The sequence below is a fragment of the Periophthalmus magnuspinnatus genome, chromosome 3 (assembly GCF_009829125.3).
Source record: "Periophthalmus magnuspinnatus isolate fPerMag1 chromosome 3, fPerMag1.2.pri, whole genome shotgun sequence".
NCBI lineage: Eukaryota > Metazoa > Chordata > Actinopteri > Gobiiformes > Gobiidae > Periophthalmus > Periophthalmus magnuspinnatus.
In genome coordinates, this window is record NC_047128.1 from 33,629,219 (window position 1) to 33,653,331 (window position 24,113).

Genomic DNA, 24,113 nt, shown 5'->3' on the forward strand with positions numbered 1-24,113 from the left:
GAAGTGTCTCTCACGAGCTCAGATTGTGTGAGTTTCGAGCTCGTGCGAGGCCGACCAAACTGTGCTTGACTTTCAGTTCACGATGAGGTTGTTGAACTTTGGGTCGTCTGTTTTCTCTGCTCAGTCGCAGGCGTTTAAAAAGAGCCAGAGAGAGCCGATTCTCTATTAAATCATAAGCTGTGTCAGACAGCGATTCTTACCAAATGTAATTGCAAAGTGGAAAGAAGAAAATGTGATGAACGGCGTGCTAGATTTTCCCATTTCTGTGTAATTGTCTACATACTTTTAATCATTTACAGGCTGTTAATTGTCTCCAGATGAGTTTACATAGCCTCATAGTTTTCCATTTGCCTTAAAGGGACATATAAAAGTGTCCAGTCCAAACGTAAAGTGTGTGAGTGACATGGTTTACGTTTCTTAATTTATCTGTAACACACACATACTGTTTTTGGAGCACAGACTCGTCTCTCCTCTCCGCTCTATTCTTTCTTGTTCTCTATCTGCTCTGGTTTCTCTGAATTTCTTTGGCTCTTTCTCTGTCTCTCTTTTGAAAACGGTGTCAGCACTGCTGCTTTTACACCAAAAGGCGGTTGCTAAGTGACGGTTGACGTCAGCTGCAGCTACAGAGGAGGGCTTGTGTGTGTTTAGCAGCTGAGGGCAGATCCCACTGAAAAGGGCAAAACTGTGAACCACTATTAGTCACTGCAATGAAAATCCCGGCTTCGACAAACTCATTTGCCATTTTCAATTACCCATTTTGATTTATACATCAGAATATACAGTGATATAAGTGTTTTATTTGAAAACAATAAGGTTTGGGTCATTTTAGGAGAGAAGCTGGTCAGTCCCCACCCCCTACCACTTTTCTTTACTCCGTTACTGCCTGTTCTTTTCTTTTTCATAGCCCCGCCCACAAAACACGCACAAGTCTGGGACCCCAACCCTCAATGTCTCCAAGCTATTTTCAGATCATTTCGAACTCTTCTTTTGAGTTTGGTGTCTTCCCACAAAGCTCTTCTCGTCTCTTTTGTTCATGTAATCAATTCCCAGACTTTCGTCGTCCTCCGCTCTCCCCCCCTCCCTCCATTTCGCCCTCTTTTAGTGACCTTACGTGAAATCTGAACTGCTTGAACTGACCAGGGCAGTCACTAAATTGATGTCTTTGTTTACTGCTTAAATTTTTCAACCGGCACTTTGCGAATGTAGGTTAATAAGTTACACTGTTTGCACGGAGCTTTAATTCTTTGAAAACATTTTGCTGGAGCAGATAAACTCGGTTGATCCATTAGTAGTTTAACCGCAGACACTTTATGATTCATTACACCACATGTCCTCCACTGCGCCGTTCACAAGACGCCAAACTCTGCGATACTGTCACGGTGTTAACAGGCCTGAGAACAACGACTAGTTATCCCCAACCACACGCAGTAAAGCCACAACTTTTACCATATGTTTATGTTCATTAACTTAACCCTTATAAACCTTTGTAAAAATGTGAATTGGGAATAGGCAGTACTGACAAGAATGAGCCTCTCTGCCTTTGATTATTCTTCCAATAAACATAAACTGATTATTTTCGCAGTACTAAAGAAATGTGTTGAAGTTTAACTCAAAGTGATTGTACCGTATAACCACTAAAATGTTGCAATGTCAAACTACACCCTTGTTTTATACTGGTGTTTTCTTTAACTTAATATTTTATTTGTATTCTTCCTCTGGTTTTATGAATGAGGACAGTTTTTCATTGTAAACTGTATACAAAGGTGACATCTAAATGATTAACTTTTTGGAAGAAGAAGCTCGTATCTGTGCGTCTGTGCTTAAACACTGTCTCGTTTATAGCCTGGTGTTCATGTTTAAGGATTATATTACTACTACTACTACTACTACTACCTGTACTGTGAATATAATGTGTTGTTAGCTGTGACTGTTTCCTGATCTGTTGGTGCACCTTGCGAAATGGCTTCCTTCTAAGTCCGCACACTCTTGGCATTTTAAACGTACGGCTGCAGTGTGACCCTCCTCCCTCTCTGTACTCGACCCTGTATCAAAAGATCAACTGGATCAACTGCAGCCCTCACATATACACATATACACATATACACATATACATTTCATATACGTACACACAGCCTGAGGCCCGGGGCACAGGCCTTCAGTCTGTACATACTGGCTCCATCATTAAGGCCATCGGAGGGTTCACGTTACTCTGGTCAATAAAGCCCAGGCATCACCTCATTTCTTGTGATCGTGCCATATATGATTTCAGGAAGTAACATTTAAGCCTTCTTGAGGTTAAAATTATGTTTTTTCCCGTTTTCAAGACAGAAACTCACTGATTTACATATTGATTGTTTTGTTCTAGATTAGTTTACTGATGTAACTCTCCCTTTATCAGGCTGTTATGCTTAGACTGGCTCAGAGTACACTGGTTTGTACTCGTAGTACAGTCCAGGTACAGGACTTACTCCTGTGGCCTTTATTTGGAGGGATTGTACCCGTGTATTAACAGCTCTACTGTATTACTGACAAGTGTGTTATGAAGTGCAGAGCTCACCTTTGCTCTGCTTCTCTGTGTTTAGTAAACCTGCCGTGGGTTTGTTGTGTTGATTGTGGCGACTGTCAGCTGCTGCTCCAGTATTTATACTCCACAGTGTGCCATGTGCCTGTGCTTATATAGGCAGAGCTATAGCACCAGTGGTACAAGTGCAGCACGCTGATCCCTCCAGGCCCCAGAGTTATGTTTGACTTTGTCTCTCAGGTTCAATAAAATATGTTTGACAAGGACAGGAGGTTGTGCTATTTTATAGCAAGAAGTTTGTGATAATGTGTTTCCAGTGCCGCGTCCACTGTGTGTCTAATGTATTGTATTATTTTATGTCCAGCAGCAGAACGCTGAAGCCCCCCACCTGTGTCCCGGCCTGGGGCAGTGTCATGAATCAGCCCCTTATTGCCATCAGGTGCTTTGCAGTAGTATTTTTAGTTCCTGTTGTACTTCTATGCTCCATCGCAGGAGTCAATTAAACATTTAAAATACACTGGGTGAAAACGTGATACCAGTACTGCAGTTGTCCAGGAAAACAACCATTTTATGAAAAACAACTTTCTAACCCTACAGTTTTAAACTACAACATGGTCTGAAATTATTTGAATAATTCATATGTTTTTTGTCTCAACCATTAGTGCTCCTGGATGTGTGATCTGAGCGGGGCGTACAACTGGAATGATTGATGTAAAGGTGTTTAAAAGTGAACATTAGTGTCTTTGACCTTTGACCTGACTTGAAGAGTTTAATAACAACTTTGAGAAGTCATTCATAAAGCAGAGTGAGGATGTGGAGCTGCTCCAGGCCTGTCAGCGCCTCACTGGAAATGATTTACTCTGCATTTCTATCTATATGCCTCTCCCTCTCTCTTCCCCTCTTTCTTTCTCTCTGTCCCTCCCTCCTTCCCTCTCTCCCTCCCTCTCCCTCCCTCTCCCTCCCTCTCTCCTGGTTGCTCCTCCTCTGGCTGAGGCTGATGGATGGCGCTGTGTTCACTTGCTTGTTATTGGCCGGTGCTGTAGGGCTCAGGCGTTAGCTTGTGTTTATGAGAGGAGCCTGTGCTGATTCCATGATAAAACCAGATGTTCCCTTACAAGGCTGTGAGCCTCCCTGATGCACTCATGTCCATATCAGGTAGAGCCTTCCTGTTTGAGCCAGTCCTCTGCCTCCAGCCGCCTCAGGGCCTTCTCATTGTTTAAATGTATTGTGTGTAGAAACGTACTTAAAAAACTTTAAAAGTAATAAGAGAAAATGTAAGTGTATAAGGCTGTGACATTGAAGACACTGACATTGGGCTGTTTGTGTGTTTTTAGTCAAGACGTCTACAGCCGCGTGTGGTTTGGAGAAGAGCTCAAACTTTGAGGGGAAAATAGTGACCATTTTGTGTTAAATTGTGCTAATTTAAAGTGTGTGTGTTCAGGAAATTAATATTGAAAGTCATTTTGATTGGTTGAATAAAGCTGAACTGAAAATTGTGATTGATCAGTATCACCCAGCCGAGAGTTCTTCTGACGAAACAGAGCAGGTTTTACTGACTTAATGCGAAACAAGAAACATTTTTACACCAGCAGATTGTCATAAGGGGGACTGTGTATGACTGTCGTGGACTTTAAATAGTTCTATAAAATGATCATGTAGAGACTGCAGTTTATGTTAATCTTATGTTTATTCCCGTCATTGTGCAGTGTTTTATTCTTGTTTATCTTAATATTATTTGCCTGAAAGATCTAAAATCTAAAATGCCCTTGTGCACGTGGTGATGTGAAACGTTCGGCGCTGCTGTCCTTCTGCGCTAAAGTCCTAAAAGTTTATGAAGGTTATATAGGGTAAATTTTAACCTGCATAATCTGTGTGTGAACCACCTGCCGCTATTTATAGACTTGATTTAGTGAGTGGGGCTGCAGTAAACCCAGCATCACTCTAGGGTTAAATCCTAGTCCATTATATAAAAATCACATCACTACAGCTGTTATCTGTCACATTCTCCTGTCATTTAATTTGCATTGGACATAATTAAGAGTCCATCTGGTTGTTCTCCTGTTGCTAATTTGAATTTAAAACAGAATGTAAATATATTTCTCATGCACGGTGCGGTATGGAGGAGCGAGAGTGGCTTTACTGCGACGTAAACAGCAGCGAGGAGAGAATTAACCATGCACTTGTTTTAGTTTTGGAGGGACGTGACCTGTTCCTTTTGCTTTTTAAGTAACTGTTTAAATAATAATGTCAGTGTATTTTTTATTTTCACTCAGTAGTTCAAAAGTATGAGTTAGCTTCAGGGCTGGAGTATATAATATGTAGTATAGTATAATAGTATAATATTTAGTTGGCCTATATTTGTGTAGTTGTTGTTAGGTGTGGATGATATTGACAGACATTAATATAAATATATGTTGCTAGGGATTACACAGACAATCCAGCAGATATGTTCTAAACGTGATTTTAAAACCTCCTAAAACCCGAGCTCTTTCATGACATTCTTTATTAATTTCTCTTTGTTATTTTGGCTCATTGGACCTGGACCTAAAAAACAAGAATTATCTTTTTACATTATGTTGTTTCTGAGAAAAGTTATGAAACGAATGTCCTCATATGTGGACATTTTAATCATTTTGATAGAACATTTGAATAATGATTTGTAAAAACGATTTATTTAAGTGCCTGAAACAACAACATTTGTCCTGAATGTAAAAACAAAATGAGAAACAACAATTGTGTCTCTTGGAACAAAGTGTCTCATGTGAAGAGCTGCAGACAGGAGCAGGAAGACATGTGCCTTTACAAAAAAATAAATAAATAAATATATATTCTAATCATTTTAAACTCTAACTTTTTTTGTAAATTTAATATATTTGCATTGTTGCTGTTGTTGTTGCTGTTATTCTTCTAAAAATTTGCATTGTGCCCTAGAAAACCCAAAATGTATCGTCCACATATGAAGACGCCAGGTCCTAAAAGGATATATGTTTATATTAAGGTCTAAAATTTAAAAGTACTGTACAATTACCCTTAAAAGTACTGCACTCTTGTTGCAAAGATTACAACACATTTCTATATATTTTTGAATTAGTTCTTTTTGCACCATTTGGAGTTTTTTCAATAATAAACAGATTGTGCGTGTAACTTGATGTATTGCCTACCTCTAGTTAGTATTCGTCACGTTTATTGACAGCAGCAGCAGCTCTGCCAATTATTCCGAAATCTCAGGTTATTTAAGTGTGAAACTGAAGCATTGTGAGAAAAAGTTCATCATTGACGTACTTATCCTGACCTTACTCAGATTGTGGCATTTGTGTTGTGCCTGCATATTATGTTTGTCATTATGCAAGCTTTACTTTCTCTGGCAGCGAGCCAACTGCACAACCGTGTGTGAGTCAATGCTTGAAATGAGAAGTCTAATGATATGAGTTGAATAACACAATACACCACAAAAGAATGTCTTATTGTACATTTGAATCTTCTGACGCACATAAGTCTGAAATTGTGGCACCGGGACACGCACGGCTTACGACAAATATTTATATGAGAACATCTTTGTCCGTGTTGAAAATTGCCTAATATATAAAACGGACAAGGTAAATACCCAAATGAAAATAACAGGGGTGATGTAATGGTAGTACAAGTCGACAGGTAAAGTACAAAAACAAAAAACAAATAAATATAATAATAATTTTAAGTTAAAGATGCATTATATAACATTTCTGGGTGGTGGTTTCATTACCTGGACGTCACCGTTTTCCCGGTGATAATGAAACCTGTCTATCTTCATGCCAAGTTATGGGTCAGATCTGTGGAGAATGACGCCACTCACAGTAAGAATATATAGAAGTAATATAACGTGGTTGTTTTAAATTGGAAAAAAAACACATGAAAAACGCAAGATTCTGCTAAATATTTGTGTAACGTTGCTGTTTATAAAGTTTCATTGACAGATTTTAGATAAAAGTGTAGTTCTTGTGGTCGTATTTCATCAATTTCATGAGTAAATGCAAGATAAATGCGTTTAATATCATACTTTTTCAACATTTTAAGCAAAGCAGCCTGTGGTGAACTCCTTGCAGAATAGTTACACAATACACTTGTTTAAAAACGGTTTTAGTTCATATTTGTAGTACTTCGTTCTTCCACCTGTACAGTGTCAGTGCTCAAGTATCCTCTTCTATTCCTGCTGAAATGAGGACACACCTGCAGTCTGTGGCCTATTAACAGCCCCTCTGCGCTGCCAGTTGCTTTTTTTCCCCCCCTTCTTTCTCAACTCCCCTCTGTTGTTTAGGCTGTGTTGTAAGTTCATTGTGCGTCTAAAAGATACAAAATAGAAAGAAGGCAGTTGGCTGAGTGTACTGAATTCCCCCTGAGTTGTAACCCTTTGACGTAGTGTTTCTCTTGGCCCCCGCTGCCTGCCTGGTCGGTCTGGGGACGTGGCGTAACGGTCAGGAAATAGACCACGGCTGATATCTTTTTCCTTCAAAGGATCTGTGGGTGTGTGTCCATAGGATGTGTGCTGTGCATCCACTGGCTCTCGTAAACAAAGCCTCATAAGCTCCACGAACTGACAAATGTCTCTGTTTACCGCTCGCTCCGTAATGTCGCAATACCGTCAGCTGTAGAAGTCGTCGTAGTGATAAATTAGGTTAAATTTTGAAATAATTCTCTTTGTATAGTACAGATCGGGGTAACAATATGTCGTTTTTTCTCATTTTTTTATCTGATTTGATATAGTCTTATGGAAAACTAATATTCATTTTAAAACATAAACAATACAAACTTTTAATCACTGTCATTTAACACAAAAAAAACAAATAAAATCAAAGTGTGTGTGCCTCATGCTTTTACGGACAGAGGATTTTCACCTCATAAAAAGACCTAAGCTGCTCACTGACAATTAGAAATGACTAAATCTCAATGAAATTAGTCGCACAGCTCTACTTTAACTATAAATGAAATGTGTCTAAAGCAGCTGTCCTGAACAACAGCAGTGTCCTGAAGTGGTACAAGAGTGTGAAAGAAACCAATGACATTTTGCATGAGCTCCTTTCACTGCTCAAAGAATGTTCCACGCTGCTGCCAGATCAGCCAGACTAATAGTTACTGAAGATGGCTCAGTTCATATTTTACAGGTTTCGACACAGTAAATATTTTAGAGTAATGTGTGTACAATACTTGGAGATAGTTCTCAGTAGTATTTCCTCACGCGTGCACGTGCAGACGTTCAGGCAGAGTGCACGTGGCGACTGCTGCTGTCAGGCCCGACTTGACTTTGGCCGTGTGCTGCACCTTCTCTCTTCAGTTTGGACAGACAAGTGTAGACGACTGTCCACTCTGCGTCCTACGGCAGAGGACGAGACTGTTCTTTGGTGGGACTCATTATCAGTGAGTGTGAGTGTGAGTGCGTGTGAGTGCGTGCGTGTGAGTGTGAGTGCGTGTGTGAGCTCGTGTGAGCGCGTGTGAGTGTGTGTGTGAGTGATTGTGAGTGAGTGTGAGGGGGTGTGTGTGCGTGAGTGTGCGTGAGTGCATGTGAGTGCGTGTCAGTGCATGTGAGTGCATGTGAGTGCATGTGTGTGTTGCGGTCACCGTCCTGCTCTTCTTCATATAAAAGCCCCTCCTGGTCAGGACCTCAGGCCTTGTCCAGTTCTCTCTTATTAACATGTTTTCTGCACTTTGAGCGATGCCCACAGCTCTCACACCACAGTGAGACCCGGAGGCTAATATGACATCCAGGTGTCACTAACTTCTATCTAATGGTGGGCTCAGGTTTATTAACTCCTCAGAACAGAGACACTGTGAGACTTTAGTGATGTTTACGGCTTCACACATTTTGTGTCTCACAGATGAACTTCTGTTCCCCACATTAATGTGACATGAAGCTCATTTTAAAGAGAAATTTAAAAAAATGTATGACTCTTGATCATTTGTTTTCTACAGCAGTGACCTACAGTGCAGTATCACACACATGGTAAAAATAGGATGGTTAAAAACTCATATTTGATGTTTCCAGTAAAGAGCTGCCTGGTCTGTGTCCATGAGGACTCTGCAGCAGTGCGTGTGTCTGAGAGGGGCTGTGTCTGCATGTTGTGTTTTCAAAACATGTCAGAACCTCCTGTTCATTGACAGATTTTACTGTCATGTTTTGCAAGCACTGCACTGTCCATTCAGCTACATCCTCGTGCACTGTCAAACTCTGTGTACCGTGTTTTTTGTGATGTTAAAGTCAGGACACTGTCCAGAAGAATCAACACTAAAAAAATACACATTTTTTCATATGATATTTTTCATAGGTCATTGATTAATTTTGTGCTTTAGCTGCGTATTGTTTCAGCCTTTCTACCTGTCTTCTTCGTAAACAAGTAGAAGGCCAGCAGCCCTGTCCTCCGGCCGTCTCCCGCCATCCCGTTGCCATGGAGTACAGAGCATTGTTTGCTGGCCTCTGTGTCGGGTTGCCATGGCAAGGCTTATTTGCCATATTAAATGTTTGGCAGCATTGTACAGATGCTGACGACAAACACCCAACATCCCCCTTTGATCAATGAAACGGCACTGATTGAAGATGAGAGGGAACAAGCACTGGTCTGTGCTACACATTTCACGTGTGTAACTGTAAAGTTATGGACTCAAATAGTTTCATGTGATCCTTGAGAATGAGAATCTCTCGAGATGTGACTTGCTCTGTTGCTCAACAGAGCTAAACAGCAACGATTATTACGGTGGAGGAAGGCACTTTAAAGTATAGATATTTTTCTGCTCTAAGCTTTGTTTGTGTAGGTTTCTTATATAATGTACAAATCCCTCTAGTGGTGAGACCTGAATGCATTCTCTTTTTGATAAAAACAGGCTCGTACATCAGTAACAAACTTGGCACAAAGACAGCTCTGATAGTTAGTTACATTTTTAGTTTGAAAGTAATACAAAAATGTTTAATTTAAAGTGATGACCCAAGTAAATGCATTACATCCTAAATCTGCTGCATTCATAATCACACATTTGTCCCTTGTTTCTGCAGATGAGGTTGAGTTTACGCGCCTTAGCGTTACAGGGTTGACTGGTGTAATGTGTGTGAGCTGTTTGGTTATGAACAGATAGTGTGGAAATGCAGCCCATTGACGTAGTTAGGGCCAGATAAGCTCTCACTGCTCCATTGTCGACGTACCACTGTGGTTTTAGTGGTTTACTTTGCTACTTTTGCTTTCAGTCAGCTGTCGCTGGAGTTGTGTTGATTAGCATATCTATAGTGTAAAGTGCATAATGTACTGCAGGAAATTCTCTACATAACGTATTTCTACACTTTCTATAAGTAACGCAGTAAAGTGCCAAAGTTTTCTTTGGTCTGCTGCTGTCTCCTGTAGCTTTGTGTACTGAAACTCGGACAGAGGTCAAATACTGTGCAAATTCTATGTAAACACGCTTAAAAATGTCACATAAATTATGTGTTATCAGAGCACAGACAGATAAGTTGACTGATTTCCTTCTCCTGTTTTGCAGATGATACTATGGGACTGGGATCTGAAACATTGGTACAAACCTCAGTATCAGGTCAGTATTAAAATCCACATTCTCAAATGTATAAATAAATTATATGTATTTTGTTGAAGTTTGTGTTAGTGCTATCAGTCCTGTTGTTATTTTTAGTCTGGGAAAACACACAATGAGTGGAAAAGCCAGAATATCACAACCTTGAAATTTCAGTCATGCCACACTTTATCTTATGCAGACATTCTTTGTCCTGTTTGAACTGTTGGGGTAATCTGTCAAGGAATTTAGCTCTCATAAGCCAAAAGTATTTATTTAGTCCAGACAGCCATGTACCTGACAAGGATTTATGTAAAAAAGAACAACAATAGTTACATCTTTGGATCTACTCAATATTTAGTTTGTGTAATTGTGACTACCACAGTATGTATTCTGGTTTAGTCCTGCTTTTGTCCTGCCTCCCAGTATAATCCTAACTTTCTATTTCTGTTCAATGTTGTTTAATACATAAAACTCAATTGAAATGTCAAAATTACATAATATTATTATTATTGCCAATTATGTAATATTTCATCGTACAGTCCAGTTCAGGGGTGTCCAGACTTTTTCACTGAAGGTCACATCTTAAAACATATTTGAAGTGTAGGTCCACAGACCAGTAGACAACACGTTGAGTCATTTAGATGGAGGCATTTTATGTAGTTTTGGCAGAGCCTATAAAAAAGCTTGAAACATTAATTTCAGGTTTGTATCACAATAACCTGTGATGTTATTAAAGTTGCAGTGATAGAATTACTTAACTCTGCTGTAAAAAAAAATACTGTCTATGATCAAATGGGACAGTGCAGCAGAGGCTTAAGGGCCAATAAAAATCGGTCCGTGTGCCACATTTGGCCCTCGGGCCATAGTTTAGACACCTCTGGTCTAGTTAGTACAATAGTTTAATAAACTACAGTCATGTAACTGTTGATGATGTTTTGTTGTTGTTTGGCACAGGGGGCTGTGAGTGGAAATGGTGTGGACCTCTCTGTTATAAATGAAGCCAGAAACCTGGTGTCCGACCTGCTGATGGACGCGTCCCTGTCTCCACACACTGTCTCTGTCCTGCGTAGTGTCTCCAGCCTCATGGGGACTTTCTCAGGGTCGTGTCGGCCCCGGGTCAACCCCTTCACCCCCTTCCCTGGTTTCTACCCCTGCGACGAGATGGAGGACTCTGTGGAGAGGGGGGACAGGAAATCTATAAAGGTGGGTGTGTGGATTATCACTGATGGGCAGATGTTGTCCTTAAATAGACTAAGAAGTGCAGCAGTGTACTCCCCACAGCTTTAGTTTAAATCACACTTAATTCACACTTTATCTTGACTTTGCTATTTCTTTATAAGAATATAATATATCAAAATAATTCAGTGTTTTATTCACAATGCTAGCATTTTTGTGTTTGTGAGAATGTGTCAAACACCACTTATTTAATAGATTTGCAAAGATTAAAAGGTGAATAACCAGTTATTTGGAAATAACTGTCTTATGGAAAACTTTGCAACATTTTAAAGGCACGCATGCGGCGCTAATTATACAGAGCTGTTTCATGGAGCTCGTTTAGTTTGATCATGACTTAAGCCTACAAATACCCATTTGTGTTGAATTAGACACATCATGTTGAGTAAAATAGTTAAGACACAATAATATACGGTATATTTCTAAACATGACTTTAATATGAACTATTATCTAACAACTGAACTGAGTTACAGCTACATTATTAATTATTATTAACGTAATGTTTAGGGTTATATTTTACATACATACTTTTTCTATCCTATTTGCCCTTGCTCCTTGTTCATTTACACTCCTCATTGTGGAACAGAAACAGTTCTTTTATCTTCAATTGTATTACTGTGGAATCCATTTAATCTATGGTATTATTGTATGCATAAATCCACAGTAGTTAAATATGGTTTAATGTTTACTCTGTAGGGCCTGAGCAGCAGAAACAGTTTGCCCACACCTCAGCCGCGCAGAAGCTCCACCTCCTCCTCCTCTACTCTCCCTCTTCTCGAATCTGCCTCTTTACGCTGGGAACGCAACAATGGGAAGAGACCACACCCTGACCTTAATATGACCAGGTATCACATGTGCACACGATTCATTTTAGGTGCAGATTTGGTAGAAACACAGTGGATGTCCAGTGTATTTATGGGGTAACATCACTATTGTTTTTTTCCATATTGAGCAGTTCAGTAGTGCTAAATAATTTCAAAATATCAAAATAAAGTCAAAAATATTCAGACTTTTAATTATCTCCACTTAAGACACTCAGTACGCTATGTTTGTTTTGAGGCTCGGGGACGTAGTGAGAGTCTAACACCACTGGATGGCAGCAGATGGCCGTAGAGGCTCTGCAGCGAGGTCCTGATATCTATTGAGGCAGTGACTAAAAGCCTTGTGCAAATTAGAGAGAGTAGACAGTAGAAATCAATAATAATGTAAACAATTCTATGTGTGTTCCGCCCTTCAGCTCAGGCCTGTCCAATGGACCCAATGCAAACCTCCTCACCATTCCCAAGCAGAGGTCGTCCTCCGTCACCCTCACCTATCACTCCGGGCCCAGGAGAGCAGGTGGGCCACATCCGGACAGATTCTTCTTATATTCATTATAATGTGCTGTTTTTTAAAGAGTGTAAATGCAAAACAAACAGTGAAACATAAAAGTATTCATCCCAACACTGCTTTTTTACCTTTATCTTCCATAGGCACATCTCCAAGCCTGAGCCCGGTCACCTCACCCAGCCACAGTCCTCCTGCTGTAGGAGCATCTTCATCACTCGTCACACGATCGCCAGTGGAGTTTCCCGACACGGCGGACTTCCTCACCAAACCCAGCCTCAATCTCAACCTACATAAACCCCTCAACTACACCTTCAGCTCCCCAGACTTCCAGCAAAACAGCCGCAGCTCCAGTTTTCAGCTTTGCACAAGGTGAGTACGCAAAGACACACTTTTTTGACTCAGTATTCTTCAAAATATTGCTGATATTATGTAAATCATGTCTCAAGAGGCAATCCAAAATAAATAAATAAATAAATATAACTGACGATTAAAAATGACTGAATCTCATCCATAATGGGCATTAAAGGTGTTCAATCCTGTGTAGCATAAAAAGTATTTAAAGAGCAGTGGGTTTGCAGAGGAGAAAACAGGGATTTTCAGAACAATGGTGTTTTGAATGAAGAATAAACATACATGAATGAACTTTGAATGAGTAAATGAGAAGGAAATACAATTAAAAGCTTATTAAAAGTCATTATTTCATAGCATGTGTCTTTTAAATGACCAGCAGTGTTTTTGTATGTAGTTGTGGACGTCAGATACTGAAAGGACTTTCCACAAGTGAAACAAGTGATGTTCATCCTTCATCCTTCACAAGTGAGACCCAGCGAAGACGCTCAGGTACACACATTCATTTAGTGTATTATACCTGTTAAAGAGTTTAGGTGTTCTCATTCATAGATTACAATCTCTACAAAATGATCAAACATGCATATTTATTAGATTATAGCAGTGTCCGTTATATAAAATGTACTAAAACGTTTCCATATTCAATGATTCTGGCCCACATCAAATACTGTTTACCCATGTGGTCACTACTACTGTTACATCACCTAAACTTCCACGAATGCCAAACCACTCTCACCATTGTCCAATAATATATAAACACAGATTTCTCAGATTACATGGTCAAACATTCTAATCTCTGCTTAGTCTATTAAGTCTCTGATGGTCTGATGGTTTCACCACTTTGTTATTTTATCAATATCAAATCCACCAGTCGTAGCAGAACTAGACGAGCAGCGAGAGAACTGCGTTATATTCAGGAAAAGTTAATTACCTACTACCTCTGAAGGGAAACTCACACCTACAGCCATTAGATCCACAAACTCTTATCACACTTTGAACATTCAGTGAAAACAAAGGCTTATTGACACAACTTGGAGCACTGACTATTCCTGTGCGTGCTGCCCCCTGCTGGCCTTTTACCCTGTGTCTGTGTCTCAAATGATGTGTGCGTGTTTGAGTGAATGTGTATCGCATTTCGAGGGTTGAAATCTCAAGATCTGCAACATGATATGGGTTTATTTGGGTTATGGTTAGGCAAGAAGTAATTATTGTTAGAGTCAGTCTCAAGAAAAGGAATGCAATTTAATGTAATGTTCCCAAAAAGCATGAAATGACAGTCATGTAATTATAGAATGACTTTTCATATGTCCAGAGTATACAAAGAATTGACTTTATCTGCAAAGTCTGGTATATTCACAAAACTGTAGAGGAGGCTTATGCTTTTACGGGGGGGGGGCTCATGTTTATTGGGCTCTTTTTATAATAAAGAAATATATTTAATTGATATACTATTGTACGTTGCTTATTACCGCTGCAGGCTGTGATGGTGTGGAGTTCACAGGAGAGCCACTGATCAGGGAGGAGAGTGTGGAGGCCGAGTCATGTGCAGACAGCAGGGCAGACGTGGCTGGGAGCTCCGTCCTGGAGGAGGAGAGGGAGAACAGCTCAGAGCAGCAAACTCAGGAAACGGAGGTGAGTTATTATCCAGATATATTCCCCTTAGTCTTAGTCCTACTCCTTCCACTGCACATTAAAAGGAGGGCTAAAGGATAGGGATGAAAACACAGCACTTGGAAATTGGCCAGCTGTTTTTTTTCTTTCTGTTCATTTTTTCATTCATAACAAGTGAAGAGGTGTGTGGTGTTACTATTGGATATGTAGGTCTAATTACTTAGCATTTTGTGGTCATAATATAATATTGAAATAGAACCCTTTGTGTCTTGTGCGTAGGCTTAGGTGAGGGCAAATGGCTAAGGGGTAGAACTGGGCCTAACTCTGTCACCTCAGTTTGCTCTGAGTAGGACCCTTGTACTAGACACATGTGCTTCACATTTGTTCCAAATGTTTAGTCACACCCAGTTTTTTGTTTGTCAGATGTCAGCTGCAACGTGTTATGATGGTTTTCCATTCTTTCTCTTTATATATGTGCATTATTATTGTTATCGAAGCACAGTAGTGACAGTGACTTTTAGAAAAACCTTTTTGCTTGTTCATTTGTTTTAACTCGCGCTTCTCTGCAGGGGGAGCAGGAGTTCAGGCTCGACTCAATGTTGGAGGACCATGAAGGGCTGATGGAGAGGATGAACACGTGGAACTTTCAGATTTTTGATTTGGTCGATAAAACAGGGGGAAAAACAGGAAGAATACTCAGCTATGTCAGTATTAAATGTTTCTGTTCAAAGGTTTGTTCCTTTACCATTGTATTTAAATGTTTGCTCTTTGTGTTAGGTTACATACACACTTTTCCAGGACACATGTCTTTTTGAAATCTTTAAGATTCCTGTGAGGGAGTTTATGGCATTCTTCTGTGCTCTAGAAAGTGGCTACAGGGATATTCCTTGTAAGTACTACAGTACACTTAAGTCATGTCAGTGTTTTTGAAGCTAGCTGACGGGATACAGGCTTTACATGTTGTAAAAATGTTGCAGATCATAATCGGGTCCATGCTACTGATGTGCTCCATGCTGTCTGGTACCTAACCACTCGACCAATCCCTGGGTTCCAGCAAATCCACAGTGAGCATGTGACAGGAAGTGACACAGGTAAATGTTTACAAAATATTCTGTGAGACTGTGAGCAGTGAGCGTCTGCTGAGAACCACACCTGATACTGTTTCAGACTCAGACAGTGGGATTTCTCCAGGAAGAGTGTCCTACGCCTCGTCAAAGAGCTCATCGATATCAGACGACAGTTATGGCTGTCTGACCTGGAACATACCCGCCTTGGAGCTAATGGCCCTTTATGTAGCAGCTGCAATGCATGATTATGACCATCCAGGTCGCACCAATGCCTTTCTAGTAGCCACTAATGCACCTCAGGTACTAAACACACTGAGCAGGTTTCTTTTAGTATTTCTGTAAAATCTCTAGTCATTTTGAGTCCATTGCTCTTTCTTTAACATGGGGCTACATACATAAAGTCTTGTTTACAGAAAGATAAAAATAGTTAAGTGAAGTCAATGAAACGTGTGCACTATCGTTAGACAGCTGAGTAAAGGTCCGTTCAGGAGGCGAGGTCTGTGTCCTAGTTCAAATATTGTATTTTCACAACATGGCCAATGATAAGGCTCATATTGTCAAAATTCTAAGGAAAGTGGGTTAAAAGAAAGAGGAGGAACCCAGAGTTGTTGATTGTAGATAATGACCGTGTTTCTAAACAGATCATTTTTTAGTATCTCCTGCCGCCACAACTTCCTTTACCTTTATTAACCCTCAGCATTATCTAAAGTCATATAACAGTCCTGTTGCATCACCATTTCTGGCGAACAGTTATACAACCCAGTATACTGACATTCATTGTGTTTCTGGCTTTGTTAATCTGCACATTATGATTGTTGATGAGTATTATTTCCTGGATGTGCTTTAGGCAGTTTTGTACAATGACCGCTCAGTGCTGGAGAACCATCACGCAGCAGCTGCCTGGAGCCTCTACCTGTCCCGGCCCGAGTTTAACTTCCTTGTCAATTTGGATCACGTTGAATTTAAACGTTTCCGCTTCCTCGTCATCGAAGCAATACTGGCCACAGACCTCAAGAAGCACTTTGATTTCCTGGCTGAGTTCAATTCCAAGGTCTGAAATAACAAATACTCATCTTTATTATCACATCAAAGGCATAACGGCGTATGCATCGAGTACAAATCAAACTTTCCTGATTAGTTTCATTTTTTTCTTATATCTTAAAGGTAAATGATGTGAACAGCCCAGGAATTGATTGGACCAATGAGAACGACAGACTGCTAGTGTGCCAAGTGTGTATTAAGCTGGCAGACATTAACGGACCAGCCAAAGTCCGGGATCTGCACCTCAAGTGGACAGAAGGCATTGTCAATGAATTCTATGAGCAGGTACAGTCAGGTGTATGTTTGTCTAAATATTTAATCACACCACAAGTTTTACATATGTTTTTTATTCTCATGATTGATCTGTAGGGGGATGAGGAGGCTCAGTTGGGATTACCCATCAGCCCCTTCATGGACCGCTCGTCACCACAGCTGGCCAAACTTCAGGAGTCTTTCATCACTCATATAGTGGGGCCACTGTGTAACTCATACGATGCAGCAGGCCTTCTTCCAGGGCAGTGGATCAATGAGGAGGCTTCAGATCAGTATGATGAAGAGGGACCAGAGGACTCGGAGTCAGAGGAAGATGACGAGGAAGAGGATGAGCTTGAAGACGAGCTGGCACCAAGTACGACCCCTTTACATGTTACATGACATGTACCTCTGGACTTGATTTAACATCTGGCTTTTGTATTTCAGAAGAAAGGAAGAAGCGGCGCAGATTGTTCTGCAACATAATGCACCACCTGACAGAGAACCATAAAGTGTGGAAGAAAACCATTGAGGAGGAGGACAAGAGCAAAGACAAGCAGCCAGTGGAGAGCCTGCTGACCAGCCTACCGCCCAGCATCCCCACCTCTTCATCTGATGACATCCAGGTCATCCAGGAGGAAGAGGAGGGAGACGAACGGCAGTAGCACATCCAAGAAGGACACACATACTGTAGAGTGTAGGGGAGATCACATGCCTTTAACATACACACAGACTGATGCACATATGTCCCCTCACACACGTCTGAAGATTCACTGTGCAGACACTCTGCTTAGCAGTCATGTTCTATGGAGAAACTAAATGGCCTTACTACTGTGAGCGGATCCTTGCTGCAATAGTGGGAGCCCAACTCCTATGCACTTTCAGCCCATGGAGCGTCTTTGCAGCCCAGAACTGAGGAGGGGGCAGAAGAAGACTGCTGGCCTCCATGGTAACCTGGCTGTGATGCTGCCTTTAATGCGAAGCGCTTAAACCTCCCTTAGGTACAAAACAAACCGCTCTATCTGAAACAAAGTAGAGACAACACAGAAGCAAGTGAAGTTATGAAGAACCTAAAACCCTTTACCAAAGTTCAAGCAAAAGGAGGACCAGAGACTTGGAGAGCCTCTGCGTCAGTCTATTTTTGAATAGAGTATATACTCACTGTATATACACACACAGTATATCAAATGTGCCTGTCTGATCCCTCATATCGGCCCAGGGCCTTGGCTCGTGTAGTTCTCTCTTTGCTGGCGACACAAAACACTGTATCGACTCAGTCACAGGGACTTAACTGAAGTTGACTGATGAATTGCATTATGCCTGCATCATTTTGGATGCTTTTATTCATGTGTACCACCTGTCTTTATGTTGAACTATTTGTTTGGAGGGTTAGGGGCATGACCAGAGAATGACAGGGAGAAAGAGAGCACATTTTTTATTGTTATTATTTTATTATGTAATTTTGTGTGTCTGTTTGTGTGTCCTTTCAATGATTGGCACCTAATCAGTCAAATGTCCTCTAGTGTTAAGCATACTGCATTCAGATCATATTTTTGATTATAAGTATTTTTAAAGGTAACTCAGGATTTTCAAAAAGTTCAAAATTTTCTGTCATTTATATGACACTTTCAGATATTCAACAAGATCATTAAAATCTGGGTGATGAAAGCAGTTTGTAATCTCTTCATGAACAACATCCACAACAAACAACTCAAGGGGCTATCCATACACTGCTTGCATTAGGTTTACTTTACTCTGTGGAGAAATGCTTTTTTGTTCATGTCAGACAAGTTTGTTTTTTTTGTGACAAAAAAGACTGTATTTCATCTGCATTTACCTGTGTTGGGACTCAATTAATTTATTCTCATTTTAGTTTTGGAGTTAGTGTTTGAAGAAGGGATCCAGGTTTTTGTTTTATTTGTTATTTTTTTCTTGATGAAGAATACTTGGCATTCCAATACAATAACTCTAATGTTGAATGAAAGGGAAAGTCTAGTCTCCTGTGTCATATTAGCTGTCATATTAATAATCAGAAGCATTGTATACGTTATACATACAAGACCTAACTGAATACAGGTGTGCACATTTTAATACCAAACAAGTGTTAAGCCTCTGTACAAAAATATTAGCATATAATATATTATATTTTTAAACAAAGAAACAAATGCATCTGTTTTTTACTCTCAGATCCTGGAGGTGACATTGTGTTGCTGGAGCTTCAGTCTACTCCGTTTAGAGGTGTGCAGGGAGTGGATATTTTAATAAAAGTTGTGGCATATGTCCATTAATATTACCACTGTTTAATTGAACCATATTCATTTTGCTACAGTAACAAACTATATTTGCATATCGTCTAGAATTTGATCTCTAATAAAGCCACAGATCAATAACTCAAACAAGTTATGCAATTCAGTACATTAATTCAAATACTTTCAAATATATTTCTTATATTTTTCCCATAGTTACCTGTTGAATTGCTGTACTCTGCCAATTCAACTCTCTATCATTTAGATAAAGATTTTTATTTTTATTTATTTTTTTCTTGACAAAGCATTATCTTTTCTTTAAAGTTTGTGGAACAATATGCCATAACTTCAACTTCTGCCTGACACATATCACAAGCCCCATTCTGAACCATTAAAGCCTTATTAGTTCTCAACATTTCCTGGCCTAAACTTCTTGAGTAATCGTCCATGAATGTCCTCAAATGTTCCCTAAATGTAGCATCAGTATGTGTACATTTGTCCAGTGTAATCCTTCACCCTTATCTGCATACATTGTGAGGGCAAGTGATTTTTGTTGTTATTTATAGCTGTCATAAAGCAACATCCCAAAGTATCAGTACTTCTCTTTAGTTTTATTGGTCTGTGTGTCTGTTTGATATATTGTGCATAAAACACTGCCATTTTCCATTGTCTTTTGACCCTGCAGAATACAGTGAATAAGACTGAGTCGGTTACTATTTACACTATAAATCTCATGACATCTAAAATTCAGTGAAGCTCCACCCATTTTTCCATCTGTGGAATAAGTCTGGATAATAACTGAGAACATCTGTTTTAAACATTACATAAAATTACATGGTGACAAAGAAAAAGTCTTATTAAAATCCTGCGTGAGTGCGGTGTAGGTGACATAGGTCAATCACTGTGCAGCTCGCAGCGCTTTAAGACTGGGCCTTTTCCATTATCCAATAGGTTTTAGGACGATGTTTGGGGATTCAAACAGTAATCCCTTGTTTGATAAGTGCCTGTTAAATCTCTATTGAATCTCATATTTTCCATTGTTTAAGAAAAACAGGCGACAACAGACAACTTAAGAAAAGAAACTTTATCAACACTTAATAAAGCATAACAAAAGAAATACACAGTAACAATGATACATACAATTCAGTGCTTGTTAGCACCGATAAGCACCATTTAGTGAGACCATATTTCAAACCAGCAGGGCTGTACCGATCCCTCTGAGACTTTCCACGGCACACTCCCAGGAGAGGGAGGCACTCAGCCCACATGACGTCAGACTTGGCCTGTGTTCAGCTCCAGCTCACAGGAATCAGAACTTTCGCGGAAAGCCTCATTTCGATCCACACGTCCAATCCACTGTGTCATTTATCTAACCTGAGCTTGTCCTGAGGAGACAGGCCTATGAACCATGAGGGTGTACATACTGTCAATCATTCACTCACGCCAGGGTCACAGACATCCCCGTGTCTGTCTGTGTAATATTCAGTGTCATACTTGTGTTTCCAGGAACTCCCTCCACTCACACTTATTAAAGAATTGTGCAAATATGCGGATTTCAATACCACGTGAATAAACTGTGTTCATATTTTAAGAACAACCCCTCTGTCCTTAGAAAACCTGCTCGGAGCAGCAAGCTTAAACCCCCACAGTCTCTGTGCAGTAACACAAGCAGAGTGCCCTGCCACACACAGTACAGCTAGAACAGTACTATAACAGTAAATACAAGTACATTTTCTACATGTGGTAAGGAGTGTCTGCTGTGCTAGGGCCTCTGTGCTGTCTGCGCACAGCACAGATGGAGTAAGGCTTAGGCTGGAGGGTCATGCCGAGTTTGGGAGTGACCGAGGGGACTGTTCCTGGAGGAAACTGCAGGTGGAACCTTTGGAGCAATGTGGTGAAAAAGAGGAACATCTCCATTCTTGCCAGCTGTTCACCCAGACACTGGCGTCTTCCTGACCAACAGAGTAAGATAATCACATTTTTATAATGTTTTGTAAAAGTCATGGATTTAGCTCAAACATTCTGTGTCAAACTGACCTAGAGAAAAGGGCAGGAAGGCCTCTCGTCTCACAAAGTTGCCATTGTTGTCCAGAAACCTCTGTGGTGAGAACACTCCAGGCTCATGCCAGTACTTCTCATCAAAGTGCACTGAGTAGAGGTTGGTAATCACCATTGTGCCTTTAGGAATTTTGTAGCCATTGACATTTGCATCCTGGGAAGTGGCTCGGAAGATTCCCAGAGGGACAATGTTGCAGAAGCGCAGCACTTCATGCAGTACAGCCTCAACAAATGGCATCTTGTGTTTGTCATCTAGAGTGGGCATCCTGCCATTGGTCAGCACACTGTCGATCTCTCTGTGCACTCTCTCTGAAACGGGGAAAATACATTCATTAATATAATGATCACCATATCATCTATTCCCAAATAGATCAGTTTGTTGCTGAACTCACCTTGTATATTTGGGTAGAGGGCCATGTACAGCATTGCCCACCTCAGAGTGTTAGTGGTGGTCTCAGTCCCAGCTATAATCAGTTCACCCACAGAGTAAATCAGATTCTCTTTAGAAAATGAAGAAGAAGGATCTCCTGCATTTTGTTCTAACTCATCCAGATATGCATCCACATAATGTCTTGGTGCATGGGGCACTCTGCCTTGTGAAAAGCCGTCTATAACCTGCTGTAAAAAGTCATAGACCTCTGCAGCATTTCGGAATAACTTCTGGTGTTTTCCAAATGGCACATACTCCAGCCAGGGGAAGGCGTTGTACAGGAAGGCCCAGCCACTGACTGCCAGCTCCACATTCTCACTGAAGATTTCAATCATGTGCTGAAAGTTCTTGTCGTCATATGTGAAACGTTGTCCAAAGATAATGAGATTAGTGATGTTTGAGACAGCATTGGTCACCAAATGTTTGGGGTTAAATGCTTTTCCTTTGTGTCCATCTATGGCATCAACAAAGAACATGCACTCCTCTGAGATCTTCCTCTCAAATAACCTCTGGCCACTGCCAAAGTAGCGGAAGGAGTTACAGGCCAGTTTACGATGCTCAATCCAGCCTTTGCCATATTTGCAGTTGAGGAGTCCTGTCAAAGTGGAGCATAAAACACAAATTAACCATCACCAATGACAACAACGGCTGTCATTTTAAACTTCAGTGTCTTACCACCCATCTTGGTCATCTTTTGAAACAAAGGCAAAGACGGCCGGTCAGCAAACACTTCACTCTGATGGTAGAGACATTCCCTCACACAGTCGTATCCATTCAGCACAACAGTGAGGATCCCTCCAAGGTCCAGGCTGAAGATCTGCAGAAGTCACACTGTTAATACTGGAAGTTAAAGAACACCTCGTCTAATCACTATTATTATGACTCAGCAGCATTTGCATGTTTCACTTCAGGGCTATTTTTTTAGGTGCAGCCTGATTTTTGTTGCCTTTTTTTGCACATAGTTTTTAAAACCACCATCAGTAAAAGTGAGCGATGCATGGGTGAGGCTGCTGCTTTTATAAATGTGTCCGTGCAGCGGCTCTGTGCTCGTGTGCACGTGTGTATGTGTGTGCATGTGTGCAAGTATGTGTGCAAGTATGTGTGCATGTGTGCATGGGTGTGTGTGCATGTGTGCATGTATGTGTGCAAGTATGTGTCCATGTGTGCATGTATGTGTGCATGCCTGTATGCACGTGTGCATGTGTGTGTGTGCATGTGTGTGTGCCTGTGTGTGTGTGGCGCGTGAGAGGGAGCCCCTGTCCTGTGGTTACACGCTGCGAGCGCACGGGGAAAGTTCTTACCTGTCCGTGAACTTCACTCTGCTTCTTCAAGAAGACGTGCGGCTCAGTAACTAGAGACATGATGTTCCCGATGATGGGGATGGGGGACGGACCCGGGGGGAATCCCACGGGTCTCCTTTGCTTCACGAGCTGACGAACCAACAAGAGCACGAGCAGCACGGCGGTGACAGAGCCCAGCGCGAGCAGAGCCTGCGCGCACGACACCGGCATCAGTCCCGGACTTCTGATGGAAACCATCTTTGTGTGTAGTTTGTGCAGGAGCCCAGCTGACTTTCCTGCTTCTCCTTATACAAACTGAGCCACATGTATCATCTTGCACATTTTCTATCCCCCGCCTCTTTGGCTAAGATTGGCCAGAAAGACAGAGTCAGCTGTTGGTGAACTTTGTTCTAGTCCTGATCAATAATCCGGATCATTGTAGACTGGGTACGGGCTAAAGTTTGGCACACATCCAAAACCATCACTTTTTAGAAGCATCGAATTAACTCTTCAGCTGAAACAGCGCACACTGCGCAGTCTGTGCGTGTGTTTGTGCTTTTATCTGAGTGTAGACTTTACCAAAAAAAAAAAAACAGTTTTATAACGGGTTCTATGTAAAGTATTTTGATCCAGTAGAAGTATTTCAGTGGTTTGCAGATGACACATGTGCACACAGGATACTCTCTGGTTCACTGTCATTCGATTCAAGTCACATACAGACCAGCTAATCAATTACAGAGATAAAGGTAAAGCAGTAAATTTGCATACTGCACCTCTGCAAGGCAGAGGCAAAGGTTCTGAACTCCATTTAGAGGTCAGAGGTCATGGCACAAACTGCATTCCAGGCTGTCAGCTCAGTGCTTTTTTGGGCTGAAACCTTCTGACCCCTTTGCTTTAAAATACACCATTCAAACCACAGACAAATGCATATAAAACACACAAATATGTCATTTTTGTACAGTTTGTTTACATCTGATGAAAGTGTCAGTCATTAGTAAAGTTAAAGTGCACATTTCTTTGGTGTGATCTGTTCTGTTCCTCCCCTCATTAAAGGCTTGTTTATTTAGCCAGTCCTTCCTGCTGTGGTAGAAGCCATGTTTTCTCTGGTTCTTCTCTTCCTCTGAAATGTCTCCAATGGCCTCTCCAGGCCTCTCCCAGTCACTCACATT

The 24,113-nt window shown here is 40.9% G+C and overlaps 2 protein-coding genes across 2 annotated transcripts in view; one reads left to right on the plus strand and one right to left on the minus strand.

Moving 5' to 3' along the window:
- The window catches only part of pde3b (phosphodiesterase 3B), a 33,641-nt gene extending 13,873 nt beyond the window's left edge, over positions 1 to 19,768 (plus strand). The window contains exons 2-16 of the mRNA XM_033991946.2: positions 10,019 to 10,069; positions 11,003 to 11,251; positions 11,979 to 12,127; positions 12,520 to 12,620; positions 12,755 to 12,980; positions 13,357 to 13,451; positions 14,437 to 14,591; positions 15,140 to 15,274; positions 15,348 to 15,459; positions 15,548 to 15,661; positions 15,738 to 15,937; positions 16,485 to 16,688; positions 16,802 to 16,963; positions 17,048 to 17,306; positions 17,378 to 19,768. Coding sequence (XP_033847837.1) covers positions 10,019 to 10,069; positions 11,003 to 11,251; positions 11,979 to 12,127; positions 12,520 to 12,620; positions 12,755 to 12,980; positions 13,357 to 13,451; positions 14,437 to 14,591; positions 15,140 to 15,274; positions 15,348 to 15,459; positions 15,548 to 15,661; positions 15,738 to 15,937; positions 16,485 to 16,688; positions 16,802 to 16,963; positions 17,048 to 17,306; positions 17,378 to 17,595 — 2,430 coding nt within the window. The 3' untranslated portion in view covers positions 17,596 to 19,768. The remainder of the gene's footprint in view (positions 1 to 10,018; positions 10,070 to 11,002; positions 11,252 to 11,978; positions 12,128 to 12,519; positions 12,621 to 12,754; positions 12,981 to 13,356; positions 13,452 to 14,436; positions 14,592 to 15,139; positions 15,275 to 15,347; positions 15,460 to 15,547; positions 15,662 to 15,737; positions 15,938 to 16,484; positions 16,689 to 16,801; positions 16,964 to 17,047; positions 17,307 to 17,377) is intronic.
- A 479-nt stretch (positions 19,769 to 20,247) lies between these two features.
- LOC117391380 (vitamin D 25-hydroxylase) lies at positions 20,248 to 23,477 on the minus strand. Its single transcript, XM_033989173.2, has 5 exons — positions 22,966 to 23,477; positions 22,340 to 22,481; positions 21,627 to 22,259; positions 21,214 to 21,543; positions 20,248 to 21,128 (listed from the first exon to the last, which is right to left on the minus strand). Exons 1-5 carry the CDS (start codon positions 23,200 to 23,202, stop codon positions 20,911 to 20,913), a joined length of 1,560 nt encoding a protein of 519 aa, XP_033845064.1. The 5' UTR covers positions 23,203 to 23,477; the 3' UTR covers positions 20,248 to 20,910.
- Positions 23,478 to 24,113: the final 636 nt, after the last annotated feature.

What these genes read in the sequence shown, in the direction of transcription:
- LOC117391380 (XM_033989173.2), bottom strand. Translation starts at nt 23,202, where the DNA reads ATGGTTTCCATCAGAAGTCCGGGACTGATGCCGGTGTCGTGCGCGCAG. An exon ending in AAAGATGACCAAGATGGGTG is followed by an intron (nt 22,260 to 22,339) that starts GTAAGACACTGA and finishes CCACTTTGACAG; the next exon opens with GACTCCTCAACTGCAAATAT. An exon ending in CCTCTACCCAAATATACAAG is followed by an intron (nt 21,544 to 21,626) that starts GTGAGTTCAGCA and finishes TCCCCGTTTCAG; the next exon opens with AGAGAGTGCACAGAGAGATC.